We start from the raw sequence: 23,162 nt of genomic DNA on the forward strand, positions 1-23,162 counted from the left end.
CTTGAGGTAGAGGCTATTAAGTGTTGGGTGACCATATTGTAAATTAATATTAAAAACTAAAAGCTGCAAAAAATATATTTTCAAACTATTTATTGTCAAATTTAGTCTAATAGTTGAAAACATGGATGAAAAAAGAAATATGAAACAAATAAAATAAAATACATACAAAGCAGAACACAGCTAAATGTATCAAAAGCATGTTGATGTAATATTAGAATTTTCTGAGACAATGAATTTTGGTTTTTCATTTTTTTCCCCTGTAAGAGGTTTTTATTTAATAGAATTTTTGGACAAAAATATCACAATATATTGCCTTGCTTACAGTATCGCAATATATCGGGATATATCGTATCATGACCCCTCTGTCATGATATGTATCGTATCGCCAAATTCTTGCCAATACACAGCCCTAATATCTGCTAACTAATTAAATAATTAACAGTGATCACATTGGCTTTATAAGCTTATTTTAATTTTAAACTGTTAAATTATTAGCTTCAGTTCTGCTCAGATCACATCCACATCGAGGTAAATAAGAACAAATCTGCTTATGAAATGAGACGTGTTCCTGTTTCTCTTCTGTTGGTACATCCACAACTTACAGCTTTCTGACATTTTTATATACAGATAGATTATATACACTCTAAAATAACAAATTTGTTCATATTATTAATAATAGCTTTTACAAATTTGACACAATCAGCCCTTATTGTTCACTATTTTAATTTGTTATTACAGTTTTTTTGTTTTGTTTTTTTCACCTGAAATACTGCTTGGAATAATCCTGAGGCTGCAGGTTCAAGCCCAGGTTGTCAAGATGTGAGTTTGTGCTATTAATTAGTTTTTACTGGTTACTTTATTTAACTGTTCATGTTGTGTGCAGATGATGCTGTCCTGCTCCTGTCTAATGGAAGACAGCCGTCTTTTGTGAAGTGATTTTAGGCGACAAAAACAAGGATCTCACACACAAGTTTTCACATGTTCCTCTTGTCCTTTTGAACCTCAACTGTGTTCCTTTTCCTGGACTAAAAAGCGTCTTTTCAGGGTTGGATGGTTGAGGTTAACCAGTAAGCAAAGAGATTTAAGGTCAGAGCTTGAGGTGAGGAAATAAAACTGAGTCATGAAGAAGGCTCCTCTGTCATTATGGTGTGTGAGAGACTTCTAGCTACCTTTGGGGTCATCTCTGACCACCAGAAGACCGTTTCGACACACGATCTTTCCTGTCGCTGCGTCCACAAACACCAGAGACGGGATGCTGGTCACCTTGTACTTGTTCCACAGCTTCATCTGTAGAAAGAAAAAAGGATGAGAGGAGAAGTTAGGAGTGTGTGCATGGAAAAAAAACATCTGTTAATGTGTTGGTTGTTGTCATACATGAAAGCATTTTTCAGCATAAAAAAATTATTGTCTATGTACATGTTTAAGTGAGTTGGACAATTACTTTCAAAAGTTAGTACGCCCCCAATAAATAGATAAATAAATAAATAAATAAATAAAAACAACAACGAAAACTTCCAAAACTTTAATGTTTAAATACACTGAAAATATTAACATTGTACAACATGAAAAGTTACTTTAGGAACTTTAAATAAGAAACTGAACGGATATTTGTGAGTTGGATAAATGTAAAAAAGTAAGTTAGTGTAACTCAACTAATGTCATTTGTCAACTTAATGTCATTTTACCAAAAACAAAACAAAATGTATTTCAGTATTAGGTTGCTTCAACTTTATTATGCTTTGGGAGGTCAAAGTAAATCACGTTAGTTTGCTAAACCAGTCGAGTTAGTTGGTCCTAAAATTACGTGTTGGATTTACTTAATAATACGGGTCTGTGTGCTTTTTTTTGTCTATTTTCCTTTTAAAAACAGATAAAAAAAAAAACAAAACAAAAAACTGATGTTATATTTTTTACATTTTAAAAACAGATAGTTCCATTTTTATTTTACACTTTTAAAAAAACGGTCCGTTGTTTTTTCCTCAAACTGGAAGGTTAACACTCTCATTATCAGACTATTTAAGATGGTTAAATAACTTTTTAATAATAGGCAGCTGCCTGTAAATAAATACATTAATGCTAGCTAACTATGTTTGCATTTCTTTCACCAAGTGCAGACTATTTTTTATTAATAAAAAGCTAGTTGAGCTAATTTCTTATAAAAAAACTATCTATCTAGCTCCACCTTAAACAGTTTAATAATGGGATGAATAAACACGTTTTACTTTATAACGAGCTGACCAAGCAACCATAATAAATAATCTCTAGCTAACTAGTTTTATATTTCTTTAAACAGATAGTTTATCACTGATGATTTCAACTGTTTCCTGGAGTTTCTGGTGCTTTTAGCACATTAAGCTTTTCTCCAAGAGGTCCATGATGAGGAACTGGAAGCTGCAGCAGGTTCTACAGGACAGCGTTTAACTGCCTTGGCTACAGAGATTAACTTTGACAAAAATAAAAAGATGGACCATTTTTACATTTTTGGAGTATAAAAGAAAAACATTTGCTGTTAAACATGACAGAGTAAACAAACATCATAGTGTTTTACAGAACAAACTGTTTAAAGGAGGGGCACGGGACAAAGGTACAGTAAAAGCAGCTCTGCAGTGAATTTACAGAGGGTGGGTCTGGACTAAACTCACACTGACCCCGTTGTTCCATTAATAACACGCACAGGATTTATACTTTGGCATTTTGCAGACATCCTTTGCTCTAAATTCAATACCTTCTGTACGACATTGTGATATTAGAGAGAAAAGATGCATTACAGACCGAAACATGTGCATGAACTGTTGGCAAGAGTTCAGCCATCGGTGCAGCTCTTAACATCAAAGAGAGGATAAACCATTCCCGAGACTCACTTTCCACATCAGAGACAGAAACCTACCCCAGGAACAAAAAAAAAAAAAAAAAAACTGCAGCCATGTAGGGAGTAACTCTCTGCATTGTTCAGCTGTTTCAAGCAACTACAAACACAAAAAGGATGCCTTGCATAAAATCCTGAATCAAGCTTTGAAACGTTAAAAAGAGCATGAGCTGCACCACATGCATCAAACTAGATTCTGATTCTTTTTTGAATGTGTATGTTGAGAATGGAACAAAGTCTCGCACGACCATGCTCGTTACTTCCTGCTGCACCAAAAGACACCACAAATAATTAAACCGAGTCATTCCGCTGAGTTTAAAGCTGATGAAAACCTTTTGAGCAAACAATGACTTCACTGCACAGAGATACGGAGACTTGAGAAAAGATAACATTTTACCTCCTTTGAGTGTGTGCGACAACTCCAGAGGTCAAACACAAACCCTCTCTGACAGCTGAGGGTAGAATGTCGGCCCAATAAGACGACTTGGAGCCTTCGGACTACATCAGTGTCTCGACAGACACCGCTGTCTCATCTGGAAACTCAATCTGTGCTCACAGTCTCAGCCTCAGTCTGGTCAACCCATTCACACACAGTTTTTTTATGTTGTTTCTAAAAATATACTTTTGAACCCAGCAATATTTCAAGAAATATATTTATTTATCCACACAAAAACACAGCACACTACTGCAGTAACCATGCCAGGCCTGCACGTGGCGCTGTTAGGCTAGAAAAGTACACCAAAAACAGGAAACAAGACAAGGAAACATTCAGTTTTGGGTCGTAGGTTTTATTACAGGTGTGGCTATGACATCATTTTCAAAAAGGTTGAGTTTGAGGCTCAGAAAACTAAGTTTACATTTGGCTAAAACAATAAAAAAATAACTTGTTTATTCATAAAAATGGTTTTATTGTGGATGTTCCCTCAATTACCTGCTATTAACCTGATGTCAGCAAAAAAAAAAACACAATCAGTCAAAGAAATGTGAGCGAAAAAAAAACTAAAATAAAAGTAGAATTTCTTGATGGTATGTATATCGCCCACGGCCAAAGATCTTGTGACGTACATTAGCACCCAGATCACATGTTGGAGAAGAGTCTCAGCTACTACCACAACAAACTTAAAGTCAAAACTTGTAAAAATGTTAAAACCATTTTATGTTTACTAAAGTTAGTTAGTCATAGCAGCCATCTTGAAATGGGTAAAATGTACATTTACTGATGACTTCAAGAGTTTTCTTATGTCTCCAGTGGTTCTGACACAGATTGCTAACAGTCAGACTAACAAGCACACACATATTCACATTACCACATTAAAAAAGTGAGACAGTAACAAGTTTGCAGCAACACCAACACGTCAAGAAATGCACCTCGTGTCATTTTTACAAGACGAAAACACCTCGCAGGCCTCGACTTGTGGCTGATTTATTGCACCATGTTGATGCATCAAACCCAACCCGAAATTTAAAAAAAAAAATCATTCAACAGAAAACAGTATGTTCCAAAAACCAAAAACAAGAAAACTAATTTCTACAACCACTTGACAGGTTTACTTGTGCTCAGGTAAGTGAAGAGCATGGCAGACACTTGTTTGTACAACAAATAAAGAAAAAGAAAAAAAGATGGCGTCAGGGGACAGAGAGAGCAATTTGTCTGCCAGCTTACTGGATCTTTGAACGGTCTGCTTGGTAGCTTGGCTGCAGATCACAGCAGTCCAAAATGTGAAATCTTTCCAGGGGTTATCTCACTTCATAGCAAAGATACTGTGAACATTTTATGGATAAAAACCTTGTTATTGTACAGAAAATACAAAACCTGGAGTCTATCACCTCCACAGCAAAGGGTTCAGTCTGTATAAGTGGGATAGAAAGGCAGGATTTCACCTTTCAATGCAAACAACTTATAAATCTCTAAAACAAGGCCAACTTTTTTACTAAATCTTTTTATCTGGTTTTGTAGCTGTGAAAAGAAAATGAGCTTCATATGCTACACAGCTGCATTCCCCAAGAAAACATTGGTTTTATTGGTGAAAGCTGCAGGCAATCTGTTATAATCCAGGTGGTAAATACAGAAAGTGGCAGGGCAGGTTGTTTAAAAAGGAAATTGGAAAAAAAAAATCCTCATAAATTGCACTTTCAAATTTGTCTTTAATCCTTTTTAATAAACACCATAAACGCTGATGAAGTGGTGGTAATTATTATCATTTGCTGGTTTCTGCAGCAAAAACGGTTCAAATGTCCTGCATATTTCAGTTGTTTCCTTTTCTCTTCAGCGCGTTTTTAAGCTCTGCACAAGTCTGTTAATCATTAATTCATTTAAATCAGGTGCATCAAAGCAGAAAAACATCTCAAGTTTTATGTTTCCCTTCGTCCAAGGATTATTTTCCATCCTTAATCTATTGGATTAAGGATGAAAGTGAAACTGAACTTGTTCAGATCATATTGTACTTCTCTATATACGGCACACTTGTGGTGCAATTTTAAAAAAGCCAGTCTTCATAGACTGAATGTGGCTTATAATGATGCACTAAGACTTTTGTTAAAAAAACCCAGATGGTCCAGTGCCAGTGAACTGTTTGTAGCTGCTTATGTCAGCTCATTTATGGCTGTTTTAAGAAAGCTTATGTACAAATTTATTTGTCATTTAAATATGTCCAATAATAGAATTATTTTACACTTGACTAATGTTACATATAGTGCAGTAAAATACTCATCTGTGCTTTGGAAGCATTGGTATGACTGCCTCTTGAATGGTTAGGAACCTTTTTGTACNTCTATCTATCTATCTATCTATCTATCTATCTATCTATCTATCTATCTATCTATCTATCTATCTATCTATCTATCTATCTATCTATCTATCTATCTGGTTAGGAACTCAAAAATTTGAGATGCTTCTTTTTGCCACATCTGATTTGAAAGAAAGAGTCAGGTTTCTGCAGAATTTTACTGCAAAACTCTTCATCTAACCAAGTCTTGCAATCTTATATGCAGTAAAAAAGTAGTTTTGATTCTGTTTTGAGGTAACGGGCAGAATATATTTGATTTTTAATCTTATTTCAAGAATTTCCAGATGATTTCGCTTAATTTGAGAAGATTCAAACTATAATCTGGTATTTTACACTTATTTTAAGATGATTTTTTCCATGTTGAAGGGATGCTGAAGAACTAAAATATGCAGGACAGAGTGGCCCTCAAGGACCAGGACTGGCCCTCGATCTGAATACAAATTACTGAAATTATCATCCTCCAAAAACAATCTGGCGATGGACAATTACACAAACTGTTGGTGGATTCACTGCATCAAAACTGCACGTTGACGCGTTTCCTTCTCGAAAAGAGGCCATTCATTATAAAAATCAGCGAAGTGTGTCGCAGCAAGGCCAAGATGGATGTTTGAGTATCATTACACACAGGTTTAACTGTGCCAATAATCCTTGTAGAGAGGTCACCAACTGTTAAAGACTCCGGGGAGCTAGAAATCCATACTAAGAATCCATTTACTCTCCAAGATATGCCGGCGTAAGCCTCGAACTAAACCCGCTCCTCATCATACTAATTGGATCACGCATGGCTGCGGCTTCAAACCCATTACCCACAGTGGGACCAGTGTGTGAGGAGATACAAGAGCTGGAAATCTCTGCTGATCAAAGAAAATGCTGATTCTTTTTAGAAGCCGCTGGTGGGATCACTGAGTGCCCATTGGAGTGTGAAGAAGAAAAAATGAGGGGGGAAAAAGCAGTGTATCCACATTTTCATGTTGAATGTCATGCATGTCGAATGGCTTCATGCCCGCTGGTTTTCATGGCTATATTTTGTGATTTTTAAAAGGGTTTAGTTTGGGTAGAGAACCTCATAAAGCTGTGTGGTCTGATCTGATCGCTGTCACTTTGTTGAAATGAATAGAGTGGAGGATTTTTCCTCACTCGGCTCTACCGATCCACCTCCGACAGTCCATCTCTCCTCAGATCTGTTTTCACCTGACTGCTGCTGCGGCCCGAGGCAACGGCTCCCCAACCGCTGCTTCATCACAACAGCACCACTACAAAAAGGAACGCAATCCCCCATTTTTTTTTTTTTACAACCGAAGACACAAGGAAAGATCCAACCAATGGCAGCTCGGTCCGTCATCTTCTCAGAATAGATTAGAAACATTAGAGTAACTCAAGTGATACTTTGAAGGGTGAAAAAAAGACTCCAGTTAAAAAGGAGCACAGAAAATCTTTGGAATGTAGCTATGAACTCTCAGTGACGTTTATAGCTTTTTAGTCACGCCAAGGGAAATTTAACAGCACCGCTCTCGGCTCAAATTAGGAAAAACAGGAAAAGCATTAGAGAAAATCTTATTCTAGTTTTTCTTAGTTGATTGAAACCTTTAAAAAGGATTAAAAAGGTTAGCATTCCTTGAAGGAATGCACGTCTTTCGTGTTTTAAACCAAGATCCCCTTATCATGAAAAAGATAAGATAATTTTTTCTGTTTAAAACAAACTGTACAGAGGGTTGCAATGTCTGGACGCTTTAACACAATGTATCTTTTCCGTTTATCCAATAAATTATCAAATTTGTCATACTGAAATCTACCAGAGAATGTAAACAATCTGATGCCAGTCACCCAAAGAAATGATAGAGTTGTGAGAAATCGCAACAATCACATCAATTTTGAGCTCAAAAATCAACAAAAGTGACTAAACTTCACCTTCAGTTTGATTAGCTCCAAGAGTTAATCAGTTATAGAGGTACATCCTGAAGGTTTAATTAAAAATCCCTCCAGTGGTTCTTGAAAAATTTTGCTAACAGACAGTTGAATTGTCTAAAATCCATCAGAGCTCAGATCATGTGTTGGAGATCAGTTTCAGCTTCTACTACAACAAACTTCAGGTGAAGTTTTGTAAAACTGACCAAATTAGAGCCATTTTTAAAGCCTAAATGTCCCGCACAGAAGACAAAAACAATCAGATGATAAATTGCTTCGCCCTGATCTTTGCTGACAGTGTGTGAAGCCGTTAAGCGGGAGGTTGTGTGATGGACTGGCTATTCTCCTCAAGACATGTCCAACAAAAGCATTTGTCTGTACTGTGACTCTTTTATTAAAAGTGCCTGCAGGCGATGTGATCTCTGACCGTAAAGATTGACTGTAGTGGAGCAGAGGAGAGCAAAGTGCCTCTCGCTTTGGTTCCTCAACTCACACAGTCATGACCTTCAGAAAATCTGCAAATGGACTCTTTACACGTTGGTGCACGGCAGCATCAACGCTCCGTCGGTCAGAAGTTTCAGTTTAAAACCAGGGAACGTTCTGCGTCTTCACTCTCAGCCCTCAGGTTTGCAGACAGATGAGAAACAATCTTCCTCAGGCTGCTGCAGCGCTGGAACTCCCTTTTGGCCGAGGCTCCTGCAGCCAGATTGGGCTTGCATTCCTCCGGGCTGCGCCCCGCCTCGCTTCAATCTGCTGCCGAGGCTCTCAAAAGCTGCCTGTATCCACTTCAAAAGCGCTGCTGCTGCTCTCGAGGGCTACAAAGAAAAAAAAAAGCCTAAACCTCCCACCTCTCAGCCGTACTTCAGCTGGCTAATGCGTGTGACTTCCAGCTTTCATCTCTGTGGCTCTGACCTGACCGCTGCTTTACCTGGTCAGGAGTCTCGCCGTCATGGCTCCCCCTGGTCGTGACTTCCTGTACACATCTGTGACAGAAGCACGGCTGCCATCTTTACTCACTGCGTGAGAATAAATGTATAGGTCTCAGCTTTGTTTTATTTTTAGCATGAACCACTCCTACAATAAGACTTATCACCTGCTGCCAGAGATAAAGTCAGTAAAAGGTGAGTATTCATCTGTAGCTGTCTGTTAGCAAAATATCTCATGAACCAGATGATTTTAATGGTGCTACCAGAGCGTCGTCTATAAATTAACCTTTGGATATTAATGCCTCAGACCTTTTCACGGACATCATCATCGCCTGGCTAAGTAATATAATTTCGATCTAGTGTTAAATATGTTGATGTGGTTTAATCCAATCTTGACTGTGTATCTTATTTGCTGCCTAAAGATAATTTTAGCCACTAAATATTACAAAAAAATATAGGTACAGACCATCTTAAAACTTGAACACATCTATATAATTGTACACAGTTTATTTATTAACAATAGACCATGCAGGAGGTTACAGACCACAATAAAAATGTATTTACCACCATTAAAACAAAAACACATACGTTAAATGAACATTTATTCCTAATATGATGTGTGGCCAAGAAGGACGTTTTATATTCAGCATTTACTGAATCACAGTTCAGCCTGCCATACGATATGTTAATTATGTTCATCACCTAACCCATAATGCTGTTAATACGATCACCGTTTACCTGCATTTTCTCTAGCAATACATTTGATATTGTGAGATATAAATTATATTTATAGTGAAATTATTGAACAACAGTAAAACCTTAACATTATTTTGCATTTTCAGATCGCTATTTTAGGCATTGATCCCAACAACTGAGCAGTGTAACAGTTCTGGATAAGTGTGTCCTTTCCTGATAAGAAGTTGGTCCATCATGAACCAAAAACAAAACAAAACAAAACAAAACAAAAAAAACAATTTAAGCTGGTTAACAATCTTTTCAAAATTTGAGAACTTATATTATCTTTCCATTGCCCCCCAATAATCCCACAAATGACCGTGTGCCATATTCGGTAGGTGTTGCTAAACGGTAACTGCGAACAGGTCCATTTCTCATAAATGTCATTTATAAGGTTTGACCAAATGACTATAAGACAACATCCACTCGTAATAATAAAATAATCGTTTAAAACTCTGGAATGAAAGGTGGCGTGTGATATGCATTGCTATGTAGGGGTTTTGGGTATATTCTAAAATGGATAATTTGTGAATTATTTAAATACGCAAATTATCTTACCTCGAGGCACCACGTTCTTAATTTGGTCAAAAATTAACCCAGGAAAGAGACGAAAACCTGTAACTTTATTGTAATCAGTCTCACAATAAATGTATCCAAAATCGTTTGATGAGTTCTTGTCCTTATCAGAACCAATAATACTTTATCAAGACACAAAAGTGACATTAACTTATGTTGGCACGTTCTCCACGGGCCATTATTTACAGATTAAATGTATTTACAGCTATGGTGAGTAAGAAGAGATGACATGTTGAACCAGGTAAAACTGACAGAGTTTGCAATCACAAGTGAACAAACAAACAAACAAACAAATAAAATAAACACTGAGAGGTGAGTTTGAGGCTTGGAATGAGGTGAGGTAAGTTTTGCTTTTAGCTGTTTTTTTTAACTAAGGGTCTTAGTTAAATGGAAGAGAAAAATCGTTTAGTTTATCAAATCTCATACAAAGATAAGAATCAAATTACGTCTGAGCACCTGTTTGTCTCCAGGACAAATGTTCACTTTTACCCTTTTGTTCTGCTGATGGCGGTACCAGAAGTAGTTGTCGGCTGACCGAAGGATCTCAGGTGATGTTTCCCAAAGAACTACTTCAGTGTAGTGGCCGGTCGGACACTCAGGGTGTCTGTTCAGCTGCTGGCCCTTCAGTCAGAAAGATGGGTGGTGAGCTGTGACAACGGGGTCCGGTCCTCCCAGGCGGCTGCAAGACTTCTTAATTTGATTTCAACTTTGTAGAGAAAAACTAACTAAAAACGACGCATGAGTTACAGTTAGCTTATTTAACTTCTATAAAATCAAACTCCGATGTTGAGTCGATATTAAACGTTGGCTGTTCGTTCAACCCAGTGGGAGATGCAGAAGGGCCACCATCCTGCCCAGCCCATCCTGCCCAGCCCATCCTGCCCAGCCCATCCTGCCCAGCCCATCCTGCCCAGCCCAGGACCAACAAGACTGATGTTGAAAAACTCTCTTTCTCTGTCGGTCTTCTTCTTGTTGGTCTTCTCCTGTCAGGAGCTGAACTAACTTTTAAAATCTCTGTTATGGGCGGAGTCAAGGTTTTAAGTTGGCCAATAAAAATGTTACATCTGTTTTGGAGGGAAAACTTTACTTCAGGACAAAGAAAAAGGGAGTGTTTTTGTTTAATTATCTTGCATCTAATTAAAAGGGAAAGACATCTGCTTGCCTCAGTAAAATAAGTGTCACACTTAATTATTAAAATTCAAGTCCTAAGTTTCTAAGGATTAAATCATGGAATAAAACACACACCTTCTTCAGGAAAACATTTCATCAAAACAATTAACACCACACAGTTACCACACTGAATCCTTAGTGGGCAAACAGTTAAAAAGAGAACATAGTAGAGCTTCAATGGGTTTTGTTCTTTTCTGTAAGAAAATGGATTAGATGACATTCTTTGCAATAAGACAGAAAACATTAGATACACAGATTCCTTTATCTTTTCTCCTTTTTTTCACATTTAATGAAGAATGTAGGTCCTTTGTTCTCAGTCACGCTGAAGAGTCTGGTTAAAGGCATTTATGATCCCTTTGAAGAGGAACCAACAGTCTTGTGCTTATGGGGGATGGAAGCAACAGAACTTGTGGGGTTCGGAACAGGAAGGTGGCAATTCTTATCTATTACCAGTAAGGCGTCAGGACATCTGGTGGGGGTTTGTGTAAGAGATGTTAATTCGAGTCACAAAGGAAGTTCCATGCAAAAGTCTTTAGAAAATAGTCTGAAGTCAAAGTGGAGGTATTTATCCTTCCTGAGCCGTTGTCATATAGGAACAAGTGAAATCTAATCAGAAATGATTATTTATATGCAGGAAAATGCTACAGCTACAAGGAATAACAGGTCTTCAATACTGTTTCACCTCATGGACTACAACTCATCTTTGAACCGCCCTTCTCATATACTGTAATTTCAAAAATTAAAAGAAAAATGTTTTTTTTGTATTCTCCAACCACTTTCATCCCCCCTTTAAACTCAAGGTCTTGTTCACAAAGTGTAAAAAGTGCAGACCACCCACTCCCGCCTGCTCCACAGGGCTCATTACAGTGCTCATCCTGCACCAAACAGCCATTGTGATGAGAAAATGCACTTCCTCTGAAAATTGCAGAGCTGGAAACATAATGCAGGCTTCCCACTACCGCTCTTCACTACAAAATGTTGCCGAGCCCCTTCTGGTTATTAATCCTGTAACGTTCTGCAGATGGGATGCATTGGGTAAATTACTACTTCTTCTTCTTTTTTTTTTTTTTTTGATAAAAAGCCCTCTTGTTGCCAAGGCAACCAGCCCCTACTATTCCTCCTTCATGAAGTCAGGACATGTCACTAAGTGGCAGACACTTTGTGGGCTCTTAGTTAATAATTCAGTGATAAATACACGGTTTTGTGCTGAAAACAGGTGCCAGAATGTCAGAGAGCTTTGAGGAAATAAACCTGCAGGAAATAAAGGTCTCTCGGTATGTGTGTGTGTGTGTGTGTGTGTGTGTGTGTGTGTGTGTGTGTGTGTGTGTCCCTCTCTGGCCTCGTAAGGTGGAACAAAAGTGACTCCTGAACACAGACTCTAAATCCAAACTCGCGCTCTCTGTCGTGACGAGAAAGTAAAAAGCGAGGGAGGGGTGGAGCTGTAAAGGAGTAAAAAGCCAGGCCTCAATAGGTATTTGCAGCATTGTCTCTTCACTGGGGCAGGTTGGCCCCAAGGCAGACATTCTGTGAGGTCAAAGGTCGGGATGGCAGGGGGTGCATTCTTCACCCTCCACCTCCCCTCATGCCTCATCGTTTTTGTCTCCACGTGCCGTTTCATGCTGATGTGAAGAAAGCTTTTGTCCTGAACGCAAACTAAAGTGGATCTTTGTCTCACTCGACATCGAAGGCGACAGTGTTTTTACTCGTGTCTGTGTGAGTTTGATTGTCCGTACTGATATCAAATATTTACCAACAGAGCACTTCGCTCTCTGACTGCAGGTTTACTTGTTGTTCCTATAGAATGGGAGGCAGAGCTTTCAGTTTTCAAGCTCCTCTCTTGTGGAACCAACTTCAATTTCTGTCCTTGAGGCTGACACTATTTTTAAGACTAGACTGAAGACTTTCTTTTTGATAAATCCTATAATTAGAATTAGGTTTGTTGAGTTATTCCTTAGTCCTCCTGCTACAGGCTTTGACTACTGGGGGACAAAACGGCCTCTAGTCACTCCTTCACGTTTGTTGTTGTAATTATTTCTAACGTGTGTTTTTCGTTGTCTTTCTTCCTGTAGAAAATGACACCTGGACCAGTCCTTCTGTTTGTGTGTCTCTTTTCTGTCTTTTCGAACTTAGCCAGTCCAGGCAGATGGCTGCCCATCCTGGTTTGGTTCTGCTGGAGGTTTCTTCCTATTTAAAGGAGCTTTTCCTTTCCATTGTCACCAACGCGCTGCTCAGGATGAGAGAACGAGATGAGTGATGATTCAACGCAATCTGCTGGCTTCCTTATATTGATTGTTTTTTGTACAGTGCCCTAAGACGACATTTGTATCGACTTGGTGCCAAATATATACAGGGAATTGAACTAAAACTTATTAACTCCAGGACCAATTCAAGCCAACCCAATTCTAAGCCACAGCCAAATTATCTTAGAAAACACACAATAATGAAAACTCAGTTCGATTTACAGATATGTAGCTAAAATTCAGCGTGGTAATAGCTGAGTCATTAATGCACTAATACATCTCGCAGGAGCTTGTATTATCGCACCAGATTGTACGTTACGTATTTACCAGGTTTGACTAAAATTGACCCTCTGTCCTGCATGTTTTATGTTTCCTTGCATCAACACACTTGACTGAAATGATGTGATTGAAAAGCTTCAGTTAAACTTGATATTCTGAGTAGGTAATTTAATTGTTCAAATCAGTGCAATGTATAAAACATAAAGGACAGGGAGTCAGGAGAAACAGGATGTTAAGACCTTCTGTCCCAAACATCAGCGGGCGATATGCATTTCCTCAAGGAATAAAAAGGCTTTTAATTGTAAAATCTGAAATATTGCTTTAATCTCTGCTGGTAAATCGTTAGATACTCTAAAGAGCAACTTGAGTCGCTGTATTGATTTACCTCCTAATGCAACACTAGAAGCCTGTAATAGAAACACAAACTATACATTCTGCCTCAAAACAAAAATAAATTTTATGCAAGAGAAGTAATTTCAATAAACAGATGAGAAACAGAGGAAGCCATTTGCAGAATGATTTTTTTTTCAAAAGGTTGCTGAAGCTACAAATCCAAACCCATAACAGAGCAGTTCCACCCATTACTGAACCTCTGGTACCCTGATGTGTCAGTGGTGAGGGTGGGGGAGGTGGCGTTTTCATTCTGACCTTTGTTTGCCACCACTCTAGCTCTAAATATATTCTAATCTAAAGTAGCATCTATTTTTTTTCTTTCACTCAGAATTTCACTAAAATTAAGCATGCGTATTAGACTACATAAGAATGATTTATGGTGGTGAAAAAGGTGAACACATGATCGTGCACTGGAGCTACGAAAAATAAAACCTTACTGTATTTAAGGACAAATCTCAAATCTTTTTAACAAGCCTTCTAGTCCGCCTGATCAGAACACATTTAATAATGTTAAAGTCTATTTGTAGTCTGCTTGTTTTTATTAAAATCAACAAAAAGTCTCATAAATCACAGCAACTCAGTGAACCTGAGATGGCTCAAACATGTCAGAGATGACATATAAATACATTTTGAACCTGCGAGAAACGTTTGCTTTATTAAATCAACTTTTTAGTCTTCTCGTTTTATTAAAATCTATTTCTGATGTGTAATTTGACCTCAGCTTCCTGAGAGAGAAGGGTGTTGTTGCTCCTTCTGCTCATTATCCGAGCCACTTTTGGCCTCGAAGTTTCTGGTTACATGGCGACACTTTATATCTGTCCATAAACCTGTTTCCAGTGGTGGACAGTAACAAAGTACTTTTACTTTATTACTGTAATTAAGTACATTTTTTGAGTATCTGTACTTTACTTGAGTAGTTATTTATTTGGGAACTTTTTACTTTTACTCCACTACATTTCAAAGACAAATATTGTACTTTTTACTCCACTACATTTCTAGGAAGCTTGTAGTTACTCGTTCCTTTTAGATCAGCATATTATAATCCGCTGTAAAAAAAAATAAAATAAAATAAAAAAATCTGTTGTTCCGGTTTTTCTTTTCATGAAATGCAATTGGCCACAAGCTATGTTCGTCACAAAGGTAACCAATCACATGTGTAGCTTATAGCCTACGTCACACTCATTAACTCTCGGTAGCGGAGCGCGCGCTCCCATCACTTTACTTTCATTTCAAGCAGAACCAGACAAAAGAAGAAGATGCAATGGAAACCATTGAGGAAACGCAAGGAGAGAAACCAGCACACCCATGGCCACATCTCAGTTCAATGTTCGAGGTTTTAGGACTTAAAAATAATACGTATCAGTTCAAATGTCTTCTCTGTTTACCATGGGTAAATTACCTTTCAGCATTCCATAACTCACCATCTAACCTGAGAAAGCACATTGAGGTAAGTCAGCAAACTTTTTTCTCACTAGTTTAAACCCTTTAAATGAAGTTGACTTTAGTTAGAGTGGTTGTGGTTTAATGCTGTGAGAGATGATTGAAAAATAGTCTACCATTGTGTGCTAACTGCTAGCTTAGAGCCCCGTGCAGGTGCCCCTTGGGGCTCTGCTCTCGGGATCCCTCTCAGACCCTTGGGCTCTGGTCTTCCCTATGTCTGCCTCGTGTCTTGGGGGTTGGGTCTCCGGTCCTCCACAGTCACTATTAAATATTCCATTGGAGAAATCTTGTATATACACGCATGTTCACAACCGCTCACAAACAGGTGCTCTGATCCGGGGGTTCTGACTGGTCACTGAGTGTGTATATATGTCTGTGTGTATATACTGACAATATTTATGAATGTAGGCATGTATGTATGTATATCTTTATATATGTATGGGTATGTGTATATTTTTATATATGCCCTCCATGTATTTATCCATTTATTTTTCAGGTGAGCGGACAGATGTTGGGTGTGTGGTCCTGTGTTTTGTTGGTGTATATTTAATATACTTCTAATCACTATTTCAATCTTTCTATCTTTCTAATTACTTCTCTCTCTGTTTTTCTCTCTGTCTCCATTTTCTCTTCACTTAAAAAAAGTCACTGATGATGAAGAAATAAATAAAATAAATAAACTAATATTTAGTTTCGTTTTCTACTGAAGTGACAAAAAAAGAAAAGTAAAAAAGAGAATGTAATTTGTACTTTTACTTTGTACTTAAGTACTTTAAAATGCATGTACTTCTGAATACTTAAGTATTTTCAAAAGTAAGTACTTCAGTACTTTTACTTGAGTAGATTTTTGACTGAGTAACTTTTACTTGTAGTGGAGTAGATTTGACCATGAGTATCAATACTTTTACTCAAGTACTAGAGTTGAGTACTTTGTCCACCACTGCCTGTTTCCTTTTTCAGTCGGACACTAAATGTCACATCTGTCTGGCTGCAGCGCCGTGTGTTTTTTATAGCTGAGGTGTACATCTGGACCGCTGCTTCTCCACCCAATGTGATGATTCTGGCTCCAAAAGCTCCCTCTTCATCAGCATCAGACCATACCGGCAGGAAGGATTTGATGATTACAGAACTGTTTAATATAAATACTGTGCGAGATGCAAATCAAATATCCGTTAAGACTGTAACATTAAGGAAAAATCTTGAACAAACTTCTAGCCAAACTAAATGTTTGACTTTACTTAGTTCCACAGGTGTTTTCAAGCTCTTCGTCAACCATTCAGGCTGTTTAAAGTGAACAAACAGCTACTGGGTAGTTTGGTATCATCATGTGCGCCACGCGGATCATGGAGCAAAGTAGGCAAAGACCAGGAGCTCAGAAAGTAGATTATAGATCTCCATGATGAAGGTGCATCTCCAAGTACCTGTGTCCACAGTGTAGGGTTCATGGGACTGTTGCCAAGGCTCCATGGACGTGGACGCTACTGGAAATCCAGCCCCAGAAGGTTGAACTCGACAGAAAGAGCTGAAGAAACCATCCCAAACAATTCAGGCTGAACTCCAAGACACAGTGAAGGCCTGCAAAGTTGTGTTTTATGTTTTGTGAATTTTTTCATTGAACCCAACTGCTAGTAGTTTACGGTAATCCACGTAATATCACGGAAACTGGAATTACAGTACGGTAAGGAACTTCGATTGTTTTCCCTAACATGCTTTTTCAAGCTTAATTAATAAGAACAATATAATTTACTAAGTTTGTAACAAACAACATAAATTTAGTTCCATAATGCACGCACATGTGCCCCCGCTCCGCCCCGAGTGCAGCGTTTTTTTCTTCTAACAGTTTATTGTACAGTACCGTGTGGCGTATAGCTGCTAACCATGTGGCTCGCTTGTGTATTTGTTTGGTTCTTACTGTATTAAGATGCCACCCAAACGCTAGTAGGACTTTTCTGGCAGGCGCTCTAAGAACGTAACTCCAATGAAAATCGAGACTTCACTGAACGTCATTTTCTGACTGCACCATCTGTCACCTTTTGAATTATAAAAAGGTCCATGGAGGAAGACTCGGGAGGGCTTTACTATCGGTAGGAGAAAAAAAATCTGACAGGAGGTCACACAAATGCAGACAAAATTGGACACTTTGCTGATACAAAGCACTGCACCCCTCCCCCGAAGCATTAATGTGAAGACGTGCTGAAGTGGAAGTGTCAGAAACGGTAGGAGGCTCTTAAACAGAGAGAGGCCAATTTCAAGGTGCTTCGATAGACTATGATGCAAAGTCAAATTTATGTTTTGACCAGATGAGAAACTTAAAAAAAACAGCTGAGGAGATCAAATGACCTAAAAAAGAGCCGTGCGGACACCGAAGGCAGATTTTCAGGACTCTGGTGGAGGCCTGATTGACAGAGAACAGCTCGGGGTCAAAGTTCAAACCTTTAATAGCTCAGCTGGAACAGCATGACCCTGATGTCAGCCGTTCACGCCTTCCTTCCACTCAGCTCCTGATTCGCCCCCGACACCAACCGTCTAAGATTTCAAACTCAACACTCAAACAGGAAAACATTTCAAAAAATAAAAACTTGATTAGATTTGTTTTGTTTACATCAGCTGAGACTTAACAGATCATAAACGACTGAACAGATCTGACTAAAAACATTCAGAAAATGATCATCTATAGCTGATTACCTCTTTAAAGTCACACAATTCAAGATGGCCGCCACAGACAACTGACTTTAGGAAACGGCTAAAGCTCAGTCAGTTCTACAGATATTGAGCTCACGTTTGGTGTGGTAGTAGCTGAGAATCATCTGATGAGATTGTTCATAATGTTGTTTAAATGGTTTAAGAGGATCTTAATCTAAATCTTTGGACTAAGAAAGGCTTTTTTTAGTGGAGATTTCCATTGACTGATCATTAGAAGCTTTTACCGTATCAAGGAAAAGAGCAGCAGAGTAACGCAGCAGCTCAGTGCCATGTTTGAAATCCAGCTTCAGAAGCCTGACAGCCCAGATCTGAGGCCACCCACAGATCTGGGCCGAGGTCACCGGGTCTCGCTGAGCCTCGGCTCCCAACAGGTTCTTCTGATATCTTATTTCAGCAGTTCAACAGCTTTAAAAAGACAAGATGATATAATTCTCTGCCATGAACTGTCCAGTCAAACACAGCTTCGTTACTCTGTCACTAAAGCTGAATTATCAAGAAGTGTTTTATTATAAGCGAAGACGTGAATGAGCTGAGAAATTGACTAACCTGAGATGGATTTATTTCGTCAGACGGCGAGGGATCTGTACACCTTACAGTTTACATTACTGCAGCAGGTTACATCAGCAACATGTCGAATCAAACACTTTGAATATTATGTGACAGATTCAGACAAGTTGGTTCAAATGGAAAGCTCAAAATTTTCACCCCTTTCAGGCAGGTTTGTCTTTCCCACTGGGCATAAAATTTAGGTTTCAAACATTAAAGTGAGCAGCTGAGATGGGAAGGATTTATGAGGCTAATATTGTCATTTATTGAAGCAGAGGGATATCTGTGTCTCTTACACACAACACTTTATTGTCAATGTGCTTCGCATGTCGAGGTGCTTTTTCAAATGCAACACTGGCAGACTCAAAAAAAAAAAGTGACCGGAACAATATTGTATTTATTGTGACAACTGACCTTAGTTTTTATCTTTCACAACCATATATTTAGTCAAATAGAACATCGATAATGACCTATCAAACCCACTTAACCTGTTGCACCACAATCTGTGAGGATTGTATATTTGTTCATTTGTATACTGGAACTTCTTCTAGCTTTAGGCAATATTATGTTCTGATCAGTCTGTTTCTCTGTTTTGGTTTATGTTCCTTCATTCTTGTCACGCCCGTTTGATTCCATTTGCCGTGGCCCAGGTGTTTATGGCTTTGGCTTCATTAATTCGTATATTCTTGGTTGGGTTGTCTGTTCCTTGGTCTGGCATTATCATCTGTTTCTGTTGACTGTGCTGAATATCCATCCATCCATCCATCCATCCATCCATCCATCCATCCATCCATCCATCCATCCATCCATCCATCCATCCATCCAKCCRTCCATCCATCCATCCATCCATCCATCCATCCAGGAGTTGGGTATCTGGGGCAGCAGCCTAAAACCACTTGAACTCCTCAGCCCCAACCTGGACAGAGCAATCCACCCTTTTCCCACTGAAGACCATGGGCTCATATTTAGAGAAATGATCTTCTGAACATTTTTGTCTGAACATGTTCAATACTGAAGCGACAAGGCTGCGCAAAACATGCGAGGACACGGACAAATATTTTGAGATACTTTGGATACTCCCTGAGATACCTTTAGAGTTTAAGTGACGACAAAGCAGTTATACATTAAAAAAATATTTGGAGCAATACAAAGGAGGTAAAGATACTTTATTTGTCATCAATGCATGTTTCCATGCAATGATGAAATTTGTGCTCTGCATTTGACCCATCACATGAGAAACACCCAAGTGGAGCAGGGGGCAGCTATGTAGGTGGCCGGGGAGCAGTTAGGGAGTTGGGTGTCTTGCTCAAGGACACCACGACAAGTTGAACCTGTGACTTTCTAGTCCCAAGTCAACTGCTCTACCACTACACCACAGCCGCCCAATATAGTTCATCTCAGGTGATTAAAACATTTTCCACATCACACATAAGAACACACATAAACCAACCCAACAATCAAAGTGTGAGGATAAAAACACTGCACAGTCTTCAATAATCTGTTCAAGTCTTTTAAAGGAGCAGAATTTTCGACTGCCAACGATCTGTTTGTAGTCAACGTCAAGCCAACCCTTCAACGAACCCACAACAAAAGACACAAACAATTCAGAAACTGAGATTACCAGAAATTTTATTACCGCACTGAAAAGAGACAATCAGTATCTAATAGATGTGCTCCTATTTCTAGAAGAAAGACTAAATTTTCATCAGCGGCTGGAAGCTTTTGAATGATCTACTTAAGTTGGAGAAAATACAGCAAAACCAGAAACGCTCTCGGTGAGCCGAGTCATCTAAAGTAAAAAGAAAATAAAGACATCCTGCTAATGAGAAAACCCCGAAAGCATTGGTTTTCCATGCTGGTTTTGGAAACATGTCCAAGGAAATGTGATTAATGCTTTTTTTTTCATAAAAGCAGAAGAACAGTCTCCGGAGATTTGGACTGAAAGAACGAGAGTTGCAACTTTTCAGTAAGCGGCTGCAGTTAGACTGAGAAATCCACTGCCAAGGAAGGAGGCAGCCCCATTAATGTGAGTCATGGAAGACCACAAGCAGGGGTCATAAATACCAAATGGCCAAGAACTCATTTTATGCCAAAATGAGTTGAAAAAGACTCCAAAGAGGTTTTCCATACGCCTCCAGAACTGAGAGGGGGAATCACCAGAATTTATCAATAATCATCCACCACCAAAAAAACGAGGTTGAGCGATGTTTCTGCTTGTGTCTGCTTGTTAGCAAAATATCTCAATACAATCTTTGCATGCACACTGACAAAATATTATTAATAGGGTCAGTTTAAGATGGCTGCCACAGTTAATCAAACACAAAAATGGCCTCAACTCTCAGTTTTACTGATAATGAGCTAAAATTTGGTGTGGTAGTAGCTGAGAGTTTGAACTAAATCAGCTACAACTCCTTCGTTGCTCATGAGATGATATTAGTTTAAACTCTGGCTTAAAAGGCGACAGGAGATAATTAAATTTATTAAAGTATTTTTCTTACTGATCAACACATGGCGCTTTCTTTGAGGACTTAAGGACTTTCAGAAAGAGGCAGACACAAAAAAGTGCTGCTGTTCTGATCCGGACCACATTATCCAAGCACCAGGTCTGCCCTCCTTGTTACTGCAGACCCCGACTCCCCTCTGTCTGTCTGTCTGCTGCAGAGGGTCCAGCATCAGTAGTTACATCTGAATACGTAAAAGGAACAATGAAAGCAACCTCTGAGCCCAAACAAGGTGGTAGTGTGCCTGTAGCAGGGGGTTAGGGTCAAAAGGTAATGACGTGCTAAAATTATTTTTTCCAAATTTTATTTTATTTTTTTTGTGTTTATTTAACAAAAAAATATATTCTTTGGTTCAGTCACCTTAAATAAATAGTCTTAATGTAAATTCAAAGTAGAAACTGTGCAAAGTGAATGTTTAGCTGTTTGGACTGGTTTGGATAAATTTGGAGTTTATTTTAACCCGACAGATTTAAACAGGGCAAAAGCCCAAGATAAATTTATCAATGTGATCTAAAGACATTTATAAGGGGATTTTCTTTGTATGCATTTCATTTATTTTTTAATTAATACTCAAATAAAGAGAGATTTCTGGCTCAGAGTTGGTGTGAAAGTAACTTTAGATAAATAAAGCAAAGCAATTCTGTATATTTTTACTTAAAAAGAAACAGAACATGTTGCATTTAACATTTTCAAATTTAAATTTCAATGCTGTTTTTTAAAAGTGAAATCCCACTTTTACATTTTATTTTAAATGTGCACCAGCTCCTTTTAAAAGTTGTGTAATAAGTGTTTAAGTTATGAAGTGTTAAATGAAAAATGCATGTCGGCCAAAATTTCAAACTGGTGTTGAATATCAAACACGGGTTTACACCTGAGCTCTAAACATCCAATCAGAGCCATGAAAACTCACAATTTATTTAACTCATATGACATTTTATTTATATGTCGACAACTTTTGTTTGACAGGAAAGAAATGATACAAAATATTGCTACAAAAAACTGCAAAAGCAGGCTGTCATGTCGTTCTGGCAGCAGTCAGTCCAGCTGATGTGGACACAAAGATCGGGACAGATCAGTTTATCGTCTCGAACAGGATCACAGCAGTTTTTGAAATAAATGAGACGATGTGGGCGGGTGGGGAAGTGGCAGGTAGTCTGTCTGAGGAAGTGTTTCTGTGCAGAGCTTGATGGTAGAAAAAGGATTAAGATGAGAATCAGCCTTTATCCTTGTTTTCCTGCTGGTTGTTGCAGGGCAGGAGGCTGGAGCACAGAGATAGAAATCAGGCTGGTATTTTCCCCCGTCAGCCTCACCTTTCCAGCTCCCCTCCCCATCCATTAAATAAAAGGACTACTGGCATGCACTGAGCTCACTGGAGAAATAAAATGGAGGGAGGAGGGCGAAGAGAAAGGTAACGGGCGGCACAATAGGCAGTCACAGCACATTTAGAGGCTTTTCTCCCACACACAGTAGTAATGGAAAGCGAGGAGGGCCGGACAATATGTTCTTGTTTCTGTCCTGTTCTTCAGGCAGTGGAAAATTGGATTGTGATGCTGCTCTCCGATCCGCTTCGTCAGTGACACTTTTTAAAAAAAAAATAAGAACGCCACATAGAAAACACATCATGTGGAACCGTCTGTTTTCTCTGCCCTGAGAGCAACATTTGGCTCTTTTTAGAGATACTAAAACTGAGAGGAGACTTTGGCAGGAAAATGTCTGAAAATAGTGTCAGCATCAAATTTACCACTTCGTCTGTCACTAAAGGGTCACCTCATATTAACAAACTGAGGTTTAAAGTAACAAACTTTAAAAACTTTGCTTGAGTAGAAATATTTGGTATCTATACTTTACTGGAATAATTATTTTTCAGCCGTTTTCTTACTTTGACTTCTCACATTTTCACTCAATTATCTGTACTTTGTACTCCTTACATTTTAAAAATGGACTCGCTACTCCTGTTTTGTTTAGACTTGTTATTATAAAAAAACATATCCAGATATATGTCCAGTGCTGTATAAAGGACTTCAAAGTGATACTTATCAGATTTTTTTTTGTAAAAGTCTTCTTTAACAATAGTAAATCAAAAAAGAGTTAAAAAC

At 38.5% G+C, this 23,162-nt stretch overlaps 1 protein-coding gene across 1 annotated transcript in view; it reads right to left on the reverse strand.

The window, feature by feature from the left end:
- The window catches only part of nxn (nucleoredoxin), a 71,543-nt gene that overhangs the window by 18,215 nt on the left and 30,166 nt on the right, over positions 1-23,162 (reverse strand). Inside the window, exon 2 of the mRNA XM_014024091.1 lies at positions 1,170-1,287. Within this exon, the coding sequence (XP_013879545.1) occupies positions 1,170-1,287 (118 nt within the window). The remainder of the gene's footprint in view (positions 1-1,169; positions 1,288-23,162) is intronic.

The sequence above is a fragment of the Austrofundulus limnaeus genome, unplaced genomic scaffold, assembly GCF_001266775.1.
Source record: "Austrofundulus limnaeus strain Quisiro unplaced genomic scaffold, Austrofundulus_limnaeus-1.0 Scaffold407, whole genome shotgun sequence".
Classification (NCBI taxonomy): domain Eukaryota; kingdom Metazoa; phylum Chordata; class Actinopteri; order Cyprinodontiformes; family Rivulidae; genus Austrofundulus; species Austrofundulus limnaeus.